Below are 20,506 nucleotides of genomic sequence, written 5' to 3' on the forward strand. Positions count from 1 at the left end.
GGACCCGGGGCGGGGGGGGGGGGGGGGAAGGCAGCACCTGCTGGGCGGGGCGGAAGGCGGCTGCCTCGTGGCGGACCCAGTTCCGATAGGAAGCCAAGCTAACTCCTCCAGTTCCGCCTTTAGATCCGCCAATGGGCATCTGACCCGCGAGTTCTCCGGGTCCCCATGGCAGCCCAGCGCGTTGGGAATCTAATTGGCTACGTCTGCCGTGGCGTAACGCCGGGCGGTCGGCTGCGGACGGCCCTGCCACGTAGACAGCAGCCGATTGGCTCTTCCAGGTTACGTCACTGGCTGCGCCGCCTCCGGCCGGAACTCCGGGCCAGCCGGTCTCCAACCAGTTCCTCCTCCGGTGTTCTGGCTGCCCCTAGACCCCACATCAAGGTAGAGCAGGAGGACGAGGTGAGGCCAGTCGGTCAGTCTGGCTGGTGAAGGACACGAGGCAGGGCACGGCGGCGGGAGTGCGCGGCAGGCGGCCGGCAGGCGGCCTGGAGGTACTTTGGAGCCAGGGACCCACGCCTATCACCCGCAGGCGCGATGAAGGCACTGATCTTGGTAGGTGGGTATGGGACACGGTTGCGGCCGCTGACGCTGAGCACCCCGAAGCCATTGGTGGACTTCTGCAATAAGCCCATTTTGCTGCATCAAGTGGAGGCGCTTGCCGCGGTAAGGTCCTGGGTCAGCTATGGCGGGAAGAGGGGCAGATAGTGACTAGGAGGACAGGGGTGGTCATACCGTGTGACCCAGCCCGTCAATTAGCCCACCTTATTGTGTCTGACAGGCAGGTGTGGACCACGTGATCCTGGCAGTGAGCTACATGTCACAGATGTTAGAAAAGGAAATGAAGGCCCAGGAGCAGAGGGTGAGGCGTGCATGGACTTAGTCCTTCCTTTTGGTCCCTGGGGCTTGGCTGACTATTGAGGGACAATATAACCAGATGACTTTTTCCTTTTAGCTTGGAATCCGAATCTCCATGTCTCATGAAGAAGAGCCTTTGGGGACAGGTCAGTAGAAAAAGGAAGGCTTTGGGGCAAGATTTGGGGTCAGTAGAGGGGTATCATCCAATCTGAAGGAGCATCTCCGCAGTCGGGACTCAAGGTTCTAGGCCTCTAGCACGGTGCTAACAGATGACTTGTCCCCTTCCCTAGCTGGGCCTCTGGCGCTGGCCCGAGACCTACTCTCTGAGACCGCAGACCCTTTCTTCGTTCTCAACAGTGATGTCATCTGTGATTTTCCTTTCCAAGCCATGGTGCAGTTCCATCGACACCATGGCCAAGAGGGCTCCATCTTGGTAAGAGACCAAGTCTTCCTTCTCTGGCATCCCCACCCTCATGCCCAGTTGCTCCTAACCCTCAGTCTTAAACTCTCCGTGTTGTGCAAAGCCTTTGAGAGGTGGGCTAGGCATGTGTCTCAGGGATAAAGAACACTGGACTAGGCCTAAGGTACCCTCCACCTTCATATTCAGGTAACCAAGGTGGAAGAGCCTTCCAAATATGGTGTGGTGGTATGTGAGGCTGACACAGGCCGCATTCACCGTTTTGTTGAGAAGCCGCAGGTATTTGTATCCAATAAGATCAACGCAGGCATGTACATCCTGAGCCCTGCAGTACTGCAGCGCATCCAGGTGTGTAGGAGAGAACGGCCGGGCGGGCGAGGGTGGAGCAGGCCTCTGTTGGATGACCTGCTCACGAGTTGCCCACTTCCACAGCTGAAGCCTACATCCATTGAGAAGGAGATCTTCCCAGTTATGGCCCAGGAGGGGCAGCTCTATGCCATGGAGCTTCAGGGTGAGGCAGGGAGGCCATAGGGTGAGGGGTAGTCTGTGGCTAGGCAGAGCCCTCTCAGTCATCTCCCCCTCCAGGTTTCTGGATGGACATTGGACAGCCCAAGGACTTCCTCACTGGCATGTGCCTCTTCCTGCAGTCGCTGAGACAGAAGCATCCAGAGAGACTATACTCAGGCCCTGGCATTGTGGGGAATGTACTTGTGGTGAGGCCCCTGCCCAGCCTGTCACTGGTCCTCTCAGATTTGGGAGACCAATGACCCACTCTTGCTTTCCTCGACACTCTCAGGATCCAAGTGCCCGTATCGGTCAGAACTGCAGCATTGGCCCCAACGTGAGCCTGGGTCCTGGTGTGGTGGTGGAGGATGGCGTGTGCATCCGGCGGTGCACGGTGCTTCGGGATGCTCACATCCGCTCCCACTCCTGGCTTGAGTCATGTATCGTGGGCTGGCGCTGCCGTGTGGGTCAGTGGGTAAGTCTGTGAGCTGGGCTGGGTGGGGACAGGAGCAGGGAATCTGTGTGCCCCATTAACAAGGCTTACTTCCCCCACCCCCAGGTGCGCATGGAGAACGTAACAGTGCTGGGCGAAGATGTCATAGTTAATGATGAACTCTACCTCAACGGAGCCAGTGTGCTGCCCCACAAGTCTATTGGGGAGTCGGTGCCAGAGCCTCGTATTATCATGTGAGGGACGCACAGGGCTGGCCACGCCCTCTGGACCAGCAGTGGCGTAGCGGTCACTCAGCACTTCGCAAGACCCTGGATGTGGTGCCATTTGTCAGGGAGCAGTGGGGGATCTGAAGCTGTTGGACATCTGCTTCTGATGGGGCCAGAAACTGACAGGATCCTGCTGGGCAAGCCCCGCAAGCCCCACTCCCACAAGACGAGCTGGGGCCAGGGCTGTATGGAATAATAATTTAATGCTCACTGGAGCCTGGATTGCAAGTCAAGCTCAGGCGTGATTAGGGCCATGGCTGGGCTCCCACCAATGAGGCTACACCCAGGCAGATGGCTGGAGGTGGTAAGAGTGAGGGTGATGGGAAACGGCCAAAAGAGCTCAGAAGTGGAGCTCGGTCTGGGTCTGCCGCTGGAGGGTCCAGGACGGTGCAGGCTGTGTGCATTAGGCTGGCCTAGGCAGCCGAGGAGGTGGCACTTGTGTTGGCCGCCTTGTCCCAGTCCTCTACAGATGCAATGGTGGTTTTGCAGAAGAAGCAGTCCTTGTTGTTCATCAGGTGCTGGTTGATGCAGGCTCTACAAGAGGGGGGCGGGGTGAGCCCTGCCCTGTGCCCTAGTTGCCTCCCCAAGTCCATGGGGCCCACTTACTTGCAGGACTTGTGGCCACAAGGCTGGAACACAGCGGAGATGGGGTGGGCATAGCAGATTGGACAGAGGTCCTCTTCACTGGTGGGCTATGGGGTGGAGAGTGAGAGTGGGTCGGGGCTCTGCCTGTACCTACCCCGCTCTGTACAGATGCATTAAAATGGCCGAGCCTGTGTGGTCTAGCCCCACTCACCAGGGAGGCCGCTGCTGCCTGGGCAGACGCAGCCGTCAGGTGTGCCAGCATCTGCTCCACCTGGGCCAGCTCCTCAGCACTGATATAATCTGTGTCTGGGTTAGTGGGAGGTGGGGTCAGTCCCTTGTAGGCCTAGAACTCAGTGCCTCTCGAATACTCCCAGGCAGGGAATTTGCTATTCTTGAGGCTCCTGAGCTCAGGAAATCCTGAAACTCTTTCCTGACCCACCCCTGGCCCACTTACAACTTTGTAGAGAGAAGCGTTTCCGGTCAGGGGCAGGCAGGGCTGGGCCGGGTGCTAGAGGCTCTGGCCGCCCCAGGAGATAGCATATGGAACGGAGCTGGAAGCAGGGGTCAGCCAGGAGCACAGAGGTGGCTTGCTCCGTCCTAGACAGGGGAAGGTGCACAGGTAGTGAGTGGGAAAGCCTATGTGAAGATCGCCTCCATGGTGGCGCTGGCTGACAATCCAGAGGCCTCATTTTTGTGCCTTCGTTCTGTGCATCTTGATGTTTACCAACCCTCTGAAGTCCTGGGTCCCCGTAGGTCCCAAACGACCTACATCCAGTTAAAGGGAAGAGGGTGCTCTTGATGCTCGCTACCAAACATGACAGCTTGAATCTGATCCCCAGGACCCACAGAATGGAAGGGGAGAAATCACGCCCCCCAGTTGTCTTCTGCATGAGCACCCACATACACACACCAACACACAAAGAAGTAAACCTAAGGGGAGAAGGGTGAGGATTCCACCTAACCCATAATACATTAATCCTTCAAACTCACTCAGAGAACGTCAGCTACAAAAAGACATTCTCCCCAGACTTGAGCCCCTTTGCTCTTCAAGAGGGAAGCCGGCTTCCAGCCAAGAGAACTGGGACGCTGGGGCCCTCTGGTGGCCACGCCGAGTCTTCGAGTGCCAGGGCATGTGGCTGCTCCACCCCTCAATAGCAGGAGCCAATGGGAGCTTGGGTCCCCACCCCTGAGCAGTCACTTCCTAGCGAGTACTTAGAATCCAGTCAGAAAAGCGCTTGGAGAAGCTGGCGGAACTGAGACCAGAAGGGCTGGGGCCCCACCTCATAACCCCAGACCAGAAGGGCAGGAGAAGCTCGCTGGGCGGGTGGAGCCGGCATTGTGCCTCTCAAGCCATGGGCCGTTGGGAACTACAATCGGCAAGCCTGTACGGAAGCAGGTGAGTCCTGGAGCTGTTGACCAGCACTGAGCTGCCCCGTCTCTAACCTGGTGGTCACTGCCATGGCCTGGCTGGTGGTGCCAGGCATACTGCTGTGCATGGTGGGTGCTGGATTAGGCACCTCAGATTTGGAGGACGTTCTGCCCCCTGCTCCCCACAACTGCCCCAATAAATGCATCTGTGCTGCCGATGTGTTGAGCTGCGCGGGCCACGGGTTAGAGGACGTGCCGGTGTTACCTGCCACTGCTGCAGAACTCGACCTGAGCCACAATGCGCTCAAACATCTGCACCCCGGCTGGTTAGCACCCTTCTCCCGGCTGCGTGCCCTGCACCTAGGCTACAATAGATTGGATGTGCTGGGCCATGGCGTCTTCACCAATGCCAGTGGCCTGAGGACACTTGACCTATCGTCTAATATGTTGAGGATACTCCGTAGCCATGACCTGGACGGACTAGGAGGGCTGGAGAGATTGCTTCTGTTCAATAACCGCCTGGTGCACTTAGACCTGGACGCCTTCCAGGGCCTGAGCACGCTCAGCCACCTCTATCTCGGCTACAATGAGCTCGCCTCTTTCTCTTTCCACCACCTGCATGGTCTGGGGACAACCCACCTGCGCACTCTAGACCTGTCCTCCAACTGGCTGGGGCACGTCTCCGTCTCGGGGTTGGCTGCGCTGCCAGCCTTCCTCAAGAACGGGCTCTACCTGCACAACAACCCACTGCCCTGCGACTGTCGCCTCTACCACCTGCTGCAGCGCTGGCACCGGCGGGGGCTGAGTGCCCTGCGGGACTTTGCACGTGAGTACACATGCTTGGCCTTTGAGGTCTCCGCATCCAGAGTGCGCTTCTTTGAGCACAGCCGGGTGTTTAGGAACTGCTCAGCCGCTGCAGCCCGAGGCGTGGAGCTGCCTGAGCAGCAGCTGGACGCACAGGTGGGACAGTCCCTGCGGCTCTTCTGCAACGCCAGCGGGCCCGCTGCACGGGTGGCCTGGGTCTCACCGAGAAACGAGCTGCTTGTCCCACCAGGGTCTCAGGATGGCAGCATCGCTGTGCTGGCTGATGGCAGCTTAGTGGTGCGCAGGGTGCAGGAGCAACATGCAGGCATCTTTGTGTGCCTGGCAACCGGGCCCCGCCTGCACCACAACCAGACACTGGAGTTCAATGTGAGCGTGCACAAACCTCGCCCCGAGCCGGAGGCTTTCAACACAGGCTTCACCACGCTGCTGGGCTGCATCGTGGGCCTGGTGCTGGTGCTGGTCTACCTGTTTGCACCCCCGTGCCGTGGCTGCTGCCACTGTTGCCGGAGAGCCTGCCGTAACCGCTGCTGGCCCCGGGCACCCAGTCCACTCCAGGAGCTGAGTGCACAGTCCTCAGTCCTCAGCACTACCCCACCAGACGCACCTAGCCGCAAGGCCAGTGTCCACAAGCATGTGGTCTTCCTGGAGCCGGGCAAGAAAGGTCTCAATGGCCGTGTGCAGCTAGCAGTCGCTGAAGACTTCGACCTGTGCAACCCCGTGGGGCTGCAACTCCAGGCTGGCTCTGAGTCAGCCAGCTCCACGGCTCAGAGGGCCTCGTGATGACCTAGTCGCCTGGGCGCCTCCACACAGGCTGTAGAACTCCTGCTGCTTGCCCTGTCTGCTGCTGCTGCAGTCCAGAGAACTGACAGATGCTGGGGGGATGCACTGTGCCTGGTCCTACAACTGCATGTGAGCCTTGACCTGTACTGTAATAGTTCTTCTCACTGGTAAAGGGGCCGAGGCTCCCCGACTTGCCTCTTGCTCTGCCTAGCTCAGGATAAGGCCTCAGACTACTAGATCCTGCTTCCCCTAGGACCTCTGAGTGACCAAACGTCCCATGAAGATCAGGGACCAAGACCACCATCTGGTAAGAGCCCTTGCATTGGAGCTCTGGGACCACTTCAGGAGTTAAAGCGGATGCTGGGTGCAGTATAGAAGTCAAGCGTACCACCTTCCCTTCCCCACCAGGGAGCTCGCCAAGGAGGGAGAAGGCAGCTCAGACAGTCCAGCCCCCACTCTTTGGATGGAAGGAATAAATGAGCCCTTCCTCTGCTGAAAGAAGACCCAGTTCACCACCACCAGCCTCCATCCGGAAAGCTAGACAACTCCTGTGTGTGGAGTCTGGTGGGCATGCATACCTCCTTCAGGACACTCCTGCAAGAGTAGCCCTGATGTCTCCAGCTAAAGGGGGAGCCATTTCCATGGGCTCATAACCCAGCAGGAAAAAGCCTGGTGAATATGACTAATCTGGGATTCATGTCCCCCGAGGGCAGGAGGCCTCTTAAGGACTGGCATTCCTCTCAGCCTAATGGCTGAGGCAGTATCCTGAAACCATATGTCTCTACCACTCCTACAGGCAGGTAGGGAAAGGGTCGGAGCCCCCCCCCCCCCCCCAGGATGAGCTGGCAGCTTAGTCTGTCCTCGATGACTGCTAAGGCATTTTGTAATAAAGGCAGTACATGTTCACTGCTGGGCCTTCCCAGATGGGTGGCTTTGTGTGCTCAGCTCTTGATCCAGCAGGGTGGCCCTGACCATCAGAGGATGGTACATCTTCCAAGTTTTGGCATGTATGCCCCTGCGAGAGGCATGGCTGCAAGCTAAGACCTCCTACCCATCCAGAGTTTACACCTCACCATGGCCTATCCTTTGCCTCAGTGTCCCCAACTAGAGTCTGAGGTTCATTTTGAGACAAAGAAACACGTACAACAAGGCCCTGCGCTATCAGCCCCTCCTCAAAGGGCACGCCCAGTTCCCATGGGGGCCAGCAGTCCCCAACACTCACTCTGAGGCTGGACCATGCACCAGGAGGCGTACCAGGATGCCGGTCACTGCCACCAGGATAGGGTAGTGGTCCACGCTCTCCAGGCCTAAGGGGAGGGAAGGAAGATGAAGTGCTCATACAGTTAGTTCTGTGGCAGGAGCTCCGGGCCTGGCTGATACCACTGGCCTCTCCCACTACTCCTCCTACATAAAGGCAGGCCGAGGCTGGGAGTGCACAGCACGGCCGTCCTGTACTGAGCGGAGAAGAGCAGCCGCTGCTCCTGGCCCGGAAGCCAAGGCCTTGGTGTGCTGAGGTGCAGGGCATCTGGATCCTTACCAGGAAGCCGCAGGGTGACTACACGGTCAAACAGGTTCCTCTCAGCTGTCACCCGGTTCAGCACCTGGTTCAGCAGCTGTGAGGGCAGGAGCCTATTGGTGGATGGGCAAGCGCACCACCTGAGTTATCCCCAGGGTCCGACCCTCCTTGGCCAGATGGACACACCTGTGCAAGCCGCCGCAGCAGCATCTCCGAGGTAGGGCGGGACCAGTCCAGGAATATCTCAGGCACGAGTGTGATGGTCATTTCCAGGACACGCAACAGGCTGACCGAGAGGTCAAAGCAGGTGGCACAGACCTTGAGTTGCCGACTGTCCACGAAGTTTCGCTCTAGGCGTTCAGCAGCCTGTTGAATCTAAGTCACCAACAGGAAGGCAGGTAGCAGTCAGAGGCCCTGCACCACTCCTGGGCCTTGGCCTCTGCCCAGCCCACCCCAACACGCCACAGCCCACCTCCTGGATCATGCCGATGAACTCGGAGAAGGCCCAGTTGAGCTGGTTAAGGACACTGTTGAGGAAGCTAGGGGCCACATCAGGACCCTGTCGAAGCAGGTCTGCCATGTGCTGCTGCAGCAGGGTGGAAGGGCAGGGTTCTGGGGGGGGCAGAGGAAAGCAACATTACCAGGGACTCCCAGACAGGAACCACATCTGTCACATACTGGAACACTCACTGACACAAGAACAAAGATGGCCCTCTAAGAATACTCAGACCATGAAAGCAGAGGAACGGCACAGAACAAGTGTGTCTCCCTCCCGCTGAGCACGCCACAGGCTACAGGTGTTTCCAGCACTGCCATACCCAGCTGCCAGAGACAGCTGCTGGCCCGACCCGAAGCAAATGCTGAATCACAGGTGTGCCGGAAAGTGTCAGATACAGACAAGACAACTCAGACCGTTCCCACTAGCATCAGGCCAGCTTCTGCAAGATCCCAGACTGGGGCCTGCTGTCCTCTGCTGCCCTTGGCCTGGCCTTGGCATATGGCTTAGATGGTGAGTGCCAAGTCTGGGCTGGAAGGGCAGCAGTAACCAGAGCTCTCAGCTGCAGCTGGTCCAACATACCTCTCCAACCCTCTGATGCAAATCAATAGTTCCTGCCATAGGAGAGGATCTGCCCCCCCTGCCCTCCCCACTCGCAGTTCAGTTCCGTCCTGGAGTCTAGACGGAGGCATATAGCAAGGACTTGCTGTGTGAGTCTGCACAAGACTTCTGGGACAGCCAGAGACCAGGCGACACTGGCTGAAGGGCAGCAAGGCTGGTGAGCGAGCTGAGGAACGTGGCAAGCCCTCGGCAAGCTGCACAGCTCAGGCCCAGGTGAAGACTTTGACAGGCACAGGAGACAGCACAGCTTCTGTTCCTAGCCACGTCTGAAGCCCATTTGGGTCCTGATCAGTTTCTAGCTTGTGCCCCTCGAGTCAAGGGTCCAAGGCCAAAAGATAAAACAACCAAGGAAGCTGCCATCCGGGGATATGGCAGCCGGCACAGGGAAGGAGTAGCGTGTGCCCTACAGAAGCCGTAGCGAGCTGGAGAGGCGCGGCGCTCTCTGCACCGTGAGCCCTGCACCTCAAGCCCAAGGGAACAAAAGGACTTGTCCCAGAGCATTCCCGGGCTAGGAGGGAGTAGGAAAAATGGGACCCAGGGCAAAGGTTAGGAGCCTGAAAGAAGCGCAGGAGATAGGGTTGGAGGAACAGGCGTCTCAAAGAGACTCTGAGAGGAGCGGGAAAGGGCTACCAGCTTGTCTAGAGCCGCCACCTGGACCTGGCCAACCTGGGTACTCACTTTGGAGGCTGGGCAAATTGGCATCCTCTGGTTTGGTTTTCAGCAGATGTGGCAGCCGTGTATAGCGGTACCCAAACCCACAGCCCTGGGGGTGAAACAGCAGGGATCAGAAGGGCAGGGTGACCCTTCCAGCCAGCTGGCCTTAGCATTCCCCGCAGGTCAGGCTTACCCTCCAAAGCCGCACCAGGATCCAGTTGGTCTGGGCCCAGGGCCGTTGCTCATAGGGTGCCAAGAGGTTCCTCACCATGGCAATACGCCTGTAAAGGTGCGGGACAGCAGGAACTGGGTGAGGCTGGGCATGATGCTGTAGAGTGGGGTGTGTACCCCCAGGCTCCCACTTACTGCTCCTCAGGGATCCGTTCCACAGCCCGCAGGGAGTGTGGGTAGCACACGTAGCTGGCCAGGGCCTGCATCAGTGAGTCTCGAATGTCTGTCAGGATATGCCATGCCTCAGCAAGTCTCTAGCATGGGCTGGGACCCCCAGCCTAATGCCCACATGGCCACAGTTTAGGTAGAAAATGGTTTGCCAGACATGCCATTCACCCCCATTCCCACGGCCCTCTGGAAGACACCTTACCAGTGCCTACGATTCGTGGGTCAGCAAAGTGCTTGGCAAGGGTGGCAGCCAGGCGGGTCAGGGTCTCTTCATAGCCTGCAAAGGAGGGCAGTGAGGACTGCTGGCCAGGAGTAAGGGGTCCAGAGAAGGCATGTCCTTTGTCAGGGTGGGCAGGTTTTGTGTAGCAGGACCTAGAGCTGGCCGTGGGGCCAGGCTGGACCCACGCTAGCCGCGACAGACAAGGCAAGGCAACACAATCCACTGGAAACTGGGGAGGGGATTACGGCCTAGATCTGCAGTGGGGAGTGGACAGATTCGGAAAGAGCTCTGACCCAGGCTCCAGCTCATTCTGGAATATACCTGATGGCTTGGCAGTGAAAGCTGCTCGGTCCCCAGATCTCTGAAGACAGAGCATCCCCAAGGACTGGGTAGGCACAAGGTAAGTGAGGGACTGCCAGCTTACAGCCTACTCTGGATGCCCACTGCAGGGCCAGCTTGGATCAGTGGTCTGGATGAAACCAAGGCTCGTACCGAGCCCCAGCAGGACTCACCTTTTCTTATGTTTTACAAAACACGCGACTTGCCCGTCCCCCTGCCACTGTGAGACCAAGAACCAGGCGGCAGGGGGAGGAGCCACAGCAGCTGTCAGCGAAGGAGAGCAGGCTGGGTCCCCACCCATCTGCTGTCCTCGGTGTACCTCTCTGTTGCTACTTCTGAGCCTGCAGGCACGAGTTTGGTCGTGACAGTGAACTTGGGGCTTGCCCAGCTCACGCTAAGGGTCTCTTTCTGCACTCCCCTCCCTAAGCTACAGCAGTCCCGTCACCTGGGAGCTCTTCCATGCTGTGCACAGGGCCAAAATAATTCTTGAGAGCGCTGTAGCTGTTGATGGCCACGCTCAGGTAGAACTCAGGCATGAAGGCAAACAGAGACCCTGTGCGATCCCCATGCTCGATGGTCCGTAGGCAGACACGCAACAGCCAGTAGATGTCCAGCATTTTCTCCTGCAGGAGGCACACAGAATGCTGCTGGGCCATGGACTGTGAGGGTCTGGTCTAGGGATCAGGAAGGCCTCCCCATGACAATGACATCAGAGCTGGGACCTGGGCTACAGAAGTGTGAGCAGTGGCCTAAGCTGAAGGAATGAAGTCCTCAGCAGGCAGGAGTCCAGCAAGACAGGGCAGTTCTATGACCCAAATGAGAACCAGTTAGCAAAGGGTAGAGAGCGGTCCACAGAGAGGCTGTAGAGGCCCGTGGGGACAGGACTGTAAGGGAGCCAGGCCTAACTAGAGAGCCAGGACTGGGATGACAAGACAGGCTGGGTGGCCCACACACCCAGAAAGGTGTCCCCAATGGAGAAGGAGTGGATCTGGAGAGAGGGGAGGTAGAGGGGGCTGGGAGGAAGAGAGGGAGGGGAAACTGTGGTTGGGATGCAACGGATGAGAGAAGAATAAATAAAACATAAAATAAAATAAAGATAACAGCTGTTACTGAAAAAGAAAAAGAGAAGGGTGTCCCCGTTTCTGAAGGTGACGGAATGGAGAAGCCGGAAGAGGGCGTGTAGCTCAGCACAAAGCGCGGGGCACCTGTGCATGCTCGCAAAGAATGCACCCGTGCATGCTCGCAAAGAATCTGTGTGGAAGAAGCTGGCACTTTCGGGCTGGAGCTCAGAGAAGCTGGTGGGAAAGGGAAGAGGCGTGAGTGCTGTAGGACGAGAAGCCATCAGAAAGGGCCTTATCCCCACAGTGTGGCTCACAGAATCTCCTTCAGGAGTCAGTGAAAGGACACAAGACCTAGGAAGGTGCCAGTTCAGACGGACAGAATCTGCACTCAACACTAGCTCTGAGGTGTCCCAAATCCCAGGACCAGAGAAAATACACAGAGGGGCGAGGAGGGGGCCTGAGCCCACACAGGGGCACTGGGTACGCTGTCACCACAGAAGCCTCAGGAAGATGAGCCTGAGGCAAGATGACAAAGGCACCATTTTAGTTAAGGGCCCAAATGATGGAGATGTGTCCCTGAGGCTGGGGACAGGGCAGGAACTGTGAGCACTGTCTCAGAGAGGGAGAGGAGCCTGGGCTTGACCAAGCATTGAGGAGAGGGGGTAGCTAAGACTGCAGCAGAGAGGATGGAGTGCTGGGGGCAGTGCAGTCCAGGGAAGCGCTACACGCCCTTAGTAACAGGAGACCCATCTCAGAGCAGACAGGAGGAACGCGGGCCGCAGGACAAGGAGGCTCCTCAACAATATGAGGCCAGTAAAGAAAAGCCTGCATCTAACATCGTGCTCAGGGGCCCACGTTGGAGTCATTCTTTGTCTCAGATTCAGAGCGAGTCAAAGATGCCCATTGTTACCACTTCTTTTCAACACAGTATTGGGGATCAGAGCCAGGGGAATTAGGAAAGAAAAACAAAAGGCATCCCAACTGGGATGGGAGCGATAAAGTCACCTCTGTTCACAAACACTATCTTATGTTTAGAGATCCTAAAGGTCACACACACAGGGAGAGAGAATTAGTAACAAATTCTGGGGGTGCTGGAGAGATGGCTCAGCAGTTAAGAGTACTGGCTGCTCTTCCAGAGGGCCCAGGTTCAATTCCCAGCACCCACTTGGCAGCTCACAACTGTCTGTAACTCCAGTTCCAGGGGACTGGACCCCATCACACAAATATACATGCAGGCAAAACACTGATGTACATAAAGTTATTTAAAAAACATAATTATAGAGTTGGAAAATGGCTCAGTGGTTAAGAGCAATGGCTGCTCTTCCAGAGGACCTGGGTTCAATTCCCAGCAACCATAATACAGTTCACAACTGTCTATAATTCCAGAGGATCCAAAACCCTCACATAGACAGGCACACAGGCAAACCACCAATACACATAAAATAAATAAATCTTAAAAAAAAAAAAACACACAATTGTATTAAAAAAAAAAAAAGGAAGAAACAAAGTTGAAGGACACAAAATGAAAACTAGTAGATATTGCTGTAATCAGAGACCTCTCTATTCAGGCTTAATATTGCTACAATATTGATACTGACCAAAGGAATCCACTGCCTTCAACAATGTGGTTGACGAAATAGAAAACCTGGGCTGGAGAAAAGGCTCAGTAGTTAATAGAGTACTTGCTGCTCTTTCAGAAAACCCAGGTTTGATTCCCAGCATCCACATAAAGACTCACAGCTAACTATAGCTCTAGCCCCAGAGTATTTAATGCCCTCTTCTGACCTCTGTAGGCACTGGATGTCAGGTATAGGTTCAAATACATTCATGAAGGCAAAGGCGCGCGCGCGCACGCACGCGCACGCACACACACACACACACACACACACACACACACACACACAATCTTTTTAAGAAAGGAGAAATCCATTCAGACATTCCTATGAATCTTCAAACGCCCTGAAGTAGCCAAAATACTCTAGCAGGAAACAAAGTTGCTCATACCTCCCTATTTCTTTCCTTCTTTTTCTTAAGACTTAATATTTTTAGTTATGTGCGTGTGTGTTGCATGTGCACATGAGCACAGATGCCATGGAGAGCAGAAACACTGATCCTCTAGAGTTGGAGTCACATGCAGCAGTGGCCTCCCGGTGTGGGTGCTGGGGATCAAAGGCCAGTCTTCTGTGAGAGCAGAACCCATTCCTAACCACTGCCCCATCTCTCCAGTTCCTTTCTTTCTTTTTACACTAATTTATTTGTGCACACACATGCATGCATGCCACGGCGAACAAGTAGATGTCAAGGACAACTTGCAGGAGTCAGTTCTCGACTCGGTGGCTGGGAGGGTGGTTTAAATGAGAATGGCCCCCAGAGGCTCACAGATTTAAGTGCTTAGTCAGCAGTTGGTAGACTGTTTGGGAGGGAATAGGTGTGGCCTTGGAGGTGTGTCAATGGGAATGGGCTTTGATGTTTCTCTGCCTGGCTGCCAGTGAATGTACAGCGCTCAGCTCCTTCTCCAGCCAGCACCATGTCTGCCTGTGTGCCGCCACGCTCCCTGCCATGATGGCCATGGACTAACCCTCTAAAATGGTATGCAAGCCCCAGTTAAACACTTTCTTTTATAAAAGTTGCCTTGGTCATGGTGTCTCTTCACAGCAAAGAAAATAACGTAGTGGCAAGTGCCCTTACCCACTGGGCCATCTTCCAACCTACTGATTTCAAAAAACTTATTGTTAGAAACAACTAAAAAAAATCAAAAAAGTATGGTACATGTACAAGACCAATGAGACTCAGAAGGAGCATGCGCCACGGCCCCAGGACGACGGGTCCTTAAGGGCCTAGTACAACCTTGCCCAGGCCACAGCCAGACAGAGATGCTGAAAAGGGGTCACTCGGGGCGGGCCAGGCTGCTCACCTGGGAGTAGACAGTGGCATGGACCCACGCAAGCCGGCGGCTCAGGTGGTCCAGCTTTTCTGAGAAAACTTTCTGGCTCTTGGTCAACTCTGCAAGGATGTCCTTCCTCTGATCCCCAGGGAGAAAAAAAGACAATCAGAATATGGCCTCATGCCCATATCCCACTAGGCAGTCTGATATGGGCCCTACTAGTGCCCAGGGAAGAGGGGTGGGGCTCCACTTTCTTTTTTCTTTTCTTTTCTTTTCTTTTCTTTTTTCCTTCCTTCCTTCCTTCCTTCCTTCCTTCCTTCCTTCCTTCCTTCCTTTCTTTTTCTTTTGGTTTTTTGAGACAGGGTTTCTCTGTGTAGCTTTGGAACCTGTCCTGGAACTCACTCTGTAGACCAGGCTGGCCTCGAACTCACAGAGATCCACCTGTCTCTGCCTCCTGAGTGCTGGGATTAAAGGCGTGCGCCACCACCGCCCGGCGGGGCTCCACTTTCAACGCTCACTTCTGCCAATGGTGATCAGTGGAGACCCAGCAAGCCCCACAAGAGGGCCCTGGTTAACCCCTCTCTGTGAGCTCCTGGAGCGAGCATCCGGGGACACAGGACCAGACTGCAACTTCCATGGCTGGGGAGGCCCAAGGCTTTGGTGACAGTGGGAGAGAAGGCCTGCTAGGGAGGCCCAGCCCGGGCGAGGCATGCCATGGCAGGGGCTCCCGGGGACTGGGAGAGCTGGGCCCGCTTCCTGCTGACTCTGAGAAGCTGAGAAGGCACTCAGGGTCCATCCATTATTAATGAAGGTGATGTGTATGCATCAGCACTTAGTGGGCAGGGATGGGGGAACCTTGGCACGGGCTGCAGCTGGTCGATGGGCTCAGGATATACAGGCCCCTCAGCCAGACTTGCTCTCACCACTTGGTGCGGTCAGGGCAGGGACAGGGGGAAATGTTGGGGCATTCCCAGAACAAGATTTCCTTTGTGGGATACCTTCGCATCCCGGGGACCACCACGCACACTGTCCCAGTACCCACCTGCCCACCCGGGCCTTACCCTCTTGGGGCACCGGCGGAGCTTGTCCTCTGTGTCTCTCAGGGCCATTGCGTACTCGTTGACATCATCAGACACACCCACCATCTAGAGGATTGAACACCGCACATCCAGGTGACCCTTAGCTACCTTAGCCAGGCTTTTTAACACAGTCTCGACCCAGCTTGCAAAGTTCCCAAAGCTTGGCCTCTTTCGACAAAAACAATCCAGGCCAGAGCCAGGCAGCAGCAGCAGCAAAGTCTTGCTGTGTGACATGCTCGTGTGCACCAGCACAAGCAGGCAGGCGTGGAAGCACTCATGCATCCCCCCACGCAGAACACCCCTCACCACAAACATGGATTGACAGTGCAAGACCTTGCCCAGCTGCTGGTGAACGCTGAGGTTATACATCATGACTGTGCCATCCAGGACTTCCAGCAGCGAGTTCTCGGTGAGGGGCTGCTCGGGCTCCTCAGGGGGTCTCCCCAACAGCAGGCCCTCATTCCAGTGGCTGCCCTCAACTGGGGAGCAGAAGACGGAATGAGAACCAGGCTTTTCTGTTTGTTTTTTTGAGATAGGGTCTCACTATGTAGACCAGGCTGCCCTTGAACTCAGAGAGCTGACTACCTCTGCTTACTGGGACTGGGGTTAGAGGTGGCAGCACCACACCCAGCTTCTGATTTTCTCCTCAACACGCACAGGCTATCTGGGCCTTCCAGGAGGAGGGGATTCCCTCTCTCTTCCCTGTCTAGGAAGGGAGCTTCAGGGAGAACGGGTCACGGGAAGGTGGGGTGCAGGGCAAGGCCCAGCAGCATCAGGACCTATTTTTGTCATATTGATTTCATGTCTTCAGATTGCACTTCCTGTGCCCTTGGGATGTGGCCAGGCCCCAAGGTGGTAGGGGGGGGAGGAGGGGACTACTCTGGCTTTGCCAAAGATAAGGAAGGGGTTCTCCACAGCAGAAGGTCCCTCGGCAGCTCTGCCCAGCACCTACTGTCCTCACGAGTCCTCTGTTCCACATTCAGCGAGCGGACCTTTACTTTCTCTATGCTGCTCAGAGGCCGCCGTGGGGTCATGAGGCTCACAGCTGCTGTGCTCAGGAAGCGGTTGGCTCGGCCCAGGGTTGGAGAACTGAGCCAGCCTGCCCGGGGCAGGGGCAGTGCCCCTCCCATGGCCAGGGCCTGCATGGGACGCTGCGGTGGAGAAAGGGGGTCAGAAGCTAATCGGTTCTCCAGGACTGGGGCCTATGAAGGATGCTCTGGATGCACGAGGGGGGGGGGATATGGACAGGGAGGGGTCACGCTCCACCTGCAGCCAGGGAGCTTCCCTGTGAGAAGGTCCTTTCCTACAGGGAGAGAGGCTGGACCTGTGTCATACCCCTGCCTACGAGATGAAGGAGAAGCCCATCATGAAGCCTCTGCCTGCCCTTACTGCCACACCTGGGCCGCCGTGGGGGCTGGCTCTTCATCCTCATCCAGGTCATCCATGGTAGCTGCCTGGAGCTCCAGGGGGTCGATCACGATATTGGCTTTGGAAGCAAGGTCATCTGAGAGACATGGCAGGGTAGGAGGTCAACTACAGAAGAGGGACCCTCGATGGAACTGCTCTGAGGGTGACAGCGCTGGCAGGCTGCGGGTGGAGGGGGTTGGAGGATGGGGAGGGGTGCGGCTCGCACAGCCTCCCCCCACTGTCCCTACTCCTCCTTTTCCCTCCTGCTCCAACCCGGCCATCTCTCTACAGCTCAGGGGCTCCTCCTCTAGCTACAAACAGCAGCAGAGGCGCCCTCATCACAGCGCTCCTGTGGCTCCACAGCTTCCTGCAAGACTACCCCACATCACAGACGCACCTCACTCTGCACAGACAGCCCAAACACCTCTCCAGCTCAGGCTTTGCCTCTCGCTGGCCTTGTGGGTCTCTCCAACATACCGGACTTGATATCCCAGCTTCCGCAGCCCTCACCCTGATGACGCCCAGCTGCAGAGCTTCTAGCATGATCAAGGTTACACATTGCTCTATAACCGCCTACTTCCCTAGTACAGGCCCTTAGCCCCCTCCGTCACCTGGAAAACTGACCCCCTGCATCGGTTTCCCCACTGCAGCAGCCAGAGGGGGCGTCTCATCATGTAGGCCTACCTCCACTCCCCAGCCTCACCCAGGCCTTCCAAAGCTGTCCCTGGAGGGTTTGCATCCTCTGTGTGGCCTGTAAAAGCCTCAGACTGGCCTCACTCCTCACAGCTCCCTGCTGCAGACTCGACTTACTTCCCAGCCAGTCTGCAGCCATACTGGGCTGCTTCTGACTTTCATTGTTGCTTTTCATTTTTATTTTGTGTTTGTTTTTTGAGACAGGGTTTCTCTGTGTAATAGCCCTGGCTGTCCTAGAACTCACTCTTGTAGACCAGGCTAGCCTTAAACTCAGAGATCCACCTGCCCCTGCCTTCCGGGTGCTGGGATTAAAGGCACGCGCCACCATGCCCAGAGTTGATGCTTATTTTAAGATTTATTTTTGTACTTGTATGAGTAGTTCTGTACATGTACCATGTGCATGCCTGGTGGCCAGAGAGATCAAAAGAGGGTGGATTCCCTGGGACTGGAGTTAGAGATCAAGTGAGAGATCAAGTGAGCTGCCCGATAGGTGTTGGGAATCACACCTGGACTCTCAATAAAACTAACAAGTGCTCATAACTGCTGAGCCAGCTCTCCAAGGGCCCTGTTTGTTGTTTTTTAAAGAAAGGTCTCACTATGTAGCCATGGCTGGACCTCACAGAGATCTCCCTGCCTCTGAGTGCTGTTATTTACAGTGTGTGTCACCACACTCAGTCCGTATTTGACATTCTTGCCCTTGGGTCCACAGTACCAAAGGGAGCTGTGCTCACCAATGAAGGCGGCTCAGACAGCATTGGCATATCTGCTGTGGGACGGTCTGTATGTCAAATTGCTCTGATTGGTCAATAAATGAAACACTGATTGGCCAGTGGCCAGGCAGGAAGTAGGTGGGGAAGGATAGAGGAGAATTGTGGGAAGCAGAAGGCTGAGGCGGAGAGACACTGCAGCCGCCGCCATGACCAGCAGCATGTGAAGACGCCAGCAAGCCACCAGCCACGTGGCAAGGTATAGACTTATGGAAATGGATTAATTTAAGCTATAAGAAGAGTTAGCAAGAAGCCTGCCACGGCCATACAGTTTGTATGCAATATAAGTCTCTGTGTTTACTTGGTTGGGTCTTAGCGGCTGTGGGACTGGCGGGTGACAAAGATTTGTCCTGACTGTGGGCAAGGCAGGAAAACTCTAGCTACAAATGGCGCCCAACGAGAAGGCAAGAGTTTCCACCTAAAACCTGAGAAAAGATTCTAAAATGGAGCTAAAAACAGCTTCCTAATTGTCTCTCTCAAATGAGCGGCAGCCTGCTGGTTTGAGTTCCTGGCGGGTTCCTGGCGTGTGTGCTCGATCTGCAGTATGGCGGGAATGAGGCCTTTGCAAGTGGCACATTAAGCTGCGTGGTGGATTTAGCCTTTGCTAGTACAAAAAAAAAAGAGGTTTCTGGGCTACACGCTGCTTGGATAAAAGCATAGACCCACGATGACTCCCAGAGCTGGCGGAAAATGTACCACTGCCATGTTGGGAAGCTGAAGTGGGTGGAGCCAGCAGCCACAGCGCCGTTTCAGGCTTAAAAGGCTGCAGTTTAAAGCAATAGGCTCAAGGTAATATAAAAAATAAGCCACATAAAGATGGCTACCACACAGAGAATCTGGATTATGTTCTCTTTGATATTTGTAACTGAAGAAAAACATTTGATTACAAAAGCTGTTGAGTTATGCCAAAATGTATATTTTAAAGGTACCTTGACTTCAAAATGTGGATGTAAGGATATGTTGCTTTGGAAAGGAGGCTCTGCTTTTGTTTCTACAGAAAGCCAGAGGCTATGGATTTGTTCCAGATTAAGATACATCAGGTTTGACCAGCCAAGACCCCTGAAAGGTCTCCGATGACACCATGGCCCAGATGATCCAACATCCAGAATCGTTTCAAGGCAACTGGCTCAGACGATACGGTCTCACGGACTACTCCATGATCCTAAAATTTTCTTTGTGTCCCCATAAGATACAGCGCCCCCCTCCAGCAGGAAGTAGTAAGAGAAGCTACGCCCAAATTCCCAAATATACCAAGCTGACTTTGGAGGTGTGTAAAAGTTAAAACCTTCCTTTTAAAAAAAAGAAAGGGGAAGTGCTGTGGACGGTCTGTATGTCAAATTGCTCTGATTGGTCAATAAATGAAACACTGATTGGCCAGTGGCCAGGCAGGAAGTAGGTGGGGGAAGGATAGAGGAGAATTGTGGGAAGCAGAAGGCTGAGGCGGAGAGACACTGCAGCCGCCGCCATGACCAGCAGCATGTGAAGACGCCAGCAAGCCACCAGCCACGTGGCAAGGTATAGACTTATGGAAATGGATTAATTTAAGCTATAAGAAGAGTTAGCAAGAAGCCTGCCACGGCCATACAGTTTGTATGCAATATAAGTCTCTGTGTTTACTTGGTTGGGTCTTAGCGGCTGTGGGACTGGCGGGTGACAAAGATTTGTCCTGACTGTGGGCAAGGCAGGAAAACTCTAGCTACACATATCCCTCACCAGGCTGCTGAATCCCGTCAACACATCTGGCCCCTCTCTCATCAGGGCACTCCTAGCCTGTCTCTGGGGCCCAGGGAAGGCACAGTGGCCAACCCCAAGATCAGATGCAGCCTAACAGGTCAACAGCCCCTGGCTAAGCAGGTAAGAAAGACTTGGGCGCCCTCTAGTGGACACAGGGCGGCTCGGCACCCACGGCACTGCTGGCTCAGAGGCGCCAGGGCTGTTGCGGGCCACAGCCTCCACCCACCTTTCAGGGTCTTTCGAAGGTGTGAGAGGAGGCCCCCAAGGCGCTGCAGGTCAAAGTAATCCACCTTGCCGTTATAGAAGATCTGGGGCGGGATGTAAGCCTCTGCAAGAAGTCAGGGGTGCAGGCTCAGCAAGCGGTGCTCAGGAGAACTCTCCAGAGTCATAGGCTACACTCTAGCCTTCTGACCTAGGTCAGCCACCAGCCCAGGCAGACTGCAGAGCCAGAGCCCTGGCCTCCCTGTCTCTCCCACGCTTTGCTGTTTTAGGTTAATGCCAACAACTGCAGAACTTGGGGTGGAGGGAGAATTCTTGGCAGCTGGTTCCTCAAGAGAACAGAAGGACAAACTCTATGGGAT

General features: G+C 55.5%; 3 protein-coding genes across 3 annotated transcripts in view; 2 read left to right on the top strand and 1 right to left on the bottom strand.

Moving 5' to 3' along the window:
* The first annotated feature begins 274 nt into the window (after positions 1 to 274).
* On the top strand, positions 275 to 2,730 carry Gmppb (GDP-mannose pyrophosphorylase B). The gene is made up of 9 exons (XM_028886999.2): positions 275 to 663; positions 779 to 859; positions 953 to 1,001; positions 1,146 to 1,288; positions 1,463 to 1,621; positions 1,706 to 1,784; positions 1,859 to 1,986; positions 2,070 to 2,252; positions 2,337 to 2,730. The coding sequence occupies exons 1-9, from the start codon at positions 535 to 537 to the stop codon at positions 2,466 to 2,468; spliced, it is 1,083 nt and encodes a 360-aa protein (XP_028742832.1). The 5' UTR covers positions 275 to 534; the 3' UTR covers positions 2,469 to 2,730.
* The window catches only part of Rnf123 (ring finger protein 123), a 28,842-nt gene continuing 11,017 nt past the window's right edge, over positions 2,682 to 20,506 (bottom strand). Inside the window, 19 exon segments of the mRNA XM_028887001.2 lie at positions 2,682 to 3,031; positions 3,104 to 3,189; positions 3,294 to 3,388; positions 3,537 to 3,679; positions 7,278 to 7,362; positions 7,593 to 7,668; positions 7,758 to 7,946; positions 8,044 to 8,183; positions 9,367 to 9,451; positions 9,536 to 9,623; positions 9,709 to 9,796; positions 9,944 to 10,018; positions 10,746 to 10,923; positions 14,276 to 14,383; positions 15,307 to 15,390; positions 15,658 to 15,803; positions 16,277 to 16,475; positions 16,722 to 16,828; positions 20,152 to 20,253. Coding sequence (XP_028742834.1) covers positions 2,911 to 3,031; positions 3,104 to 3,189; positions 3,294 to 3,388; positions 3,537 to 3,679; positions 7,278 to 7,362; positions 7,593 to 7,668; positions 7,758 to 7,946; positions 8,044 to 8,183; positions 9,367 to 9,451; positions 9,536 to 9,623; positions 9,709 to 9,796; positions 9,944 to 10,018; positions 10,746 to 10,923; positions 14,276 to 14,383; positions 15,307 to 15,390; positions 15,658 to 15,803; positions 16,277 to 16,475; positions 16,722 to 16,828; positions 20,152 to 20,253 — 2,195 coding nt within the window. The 3' untranslated portion in view covers positions 2,682 to 2,910.
* On the top strand, positions 3,679 to 6,960 carry Amigo3 (adhesion molecule with Ig like domain 3). The gene has a single exon (XM_028886998.2). It carries the CDS (start codon positions 4,541 to 4,543, stop codon positions 6,053 to 6,055), a length of 1,515 nt encoding a protein of 504 aa, XP_028742831.1. The 5' UTR covers positions 3,679 to 4,540; the 3' UTR covers positions 6,056 to 6,960.

Source organism: Peromyscus leucopus, chromosome 7 (assembly GCF_004664715.2).
Source record: "Peromyscus leucopus breed LL Stock chromosome 7, UCI_PerLeu_2.1, whole genome shotgun sequence".
Taxonomy (NCBI): Eukaryota; Metazoa; Chordata; class Mammalia; order Rodentia; family Cricetidae; genus Peromyscus; species Peromyscus leucopus.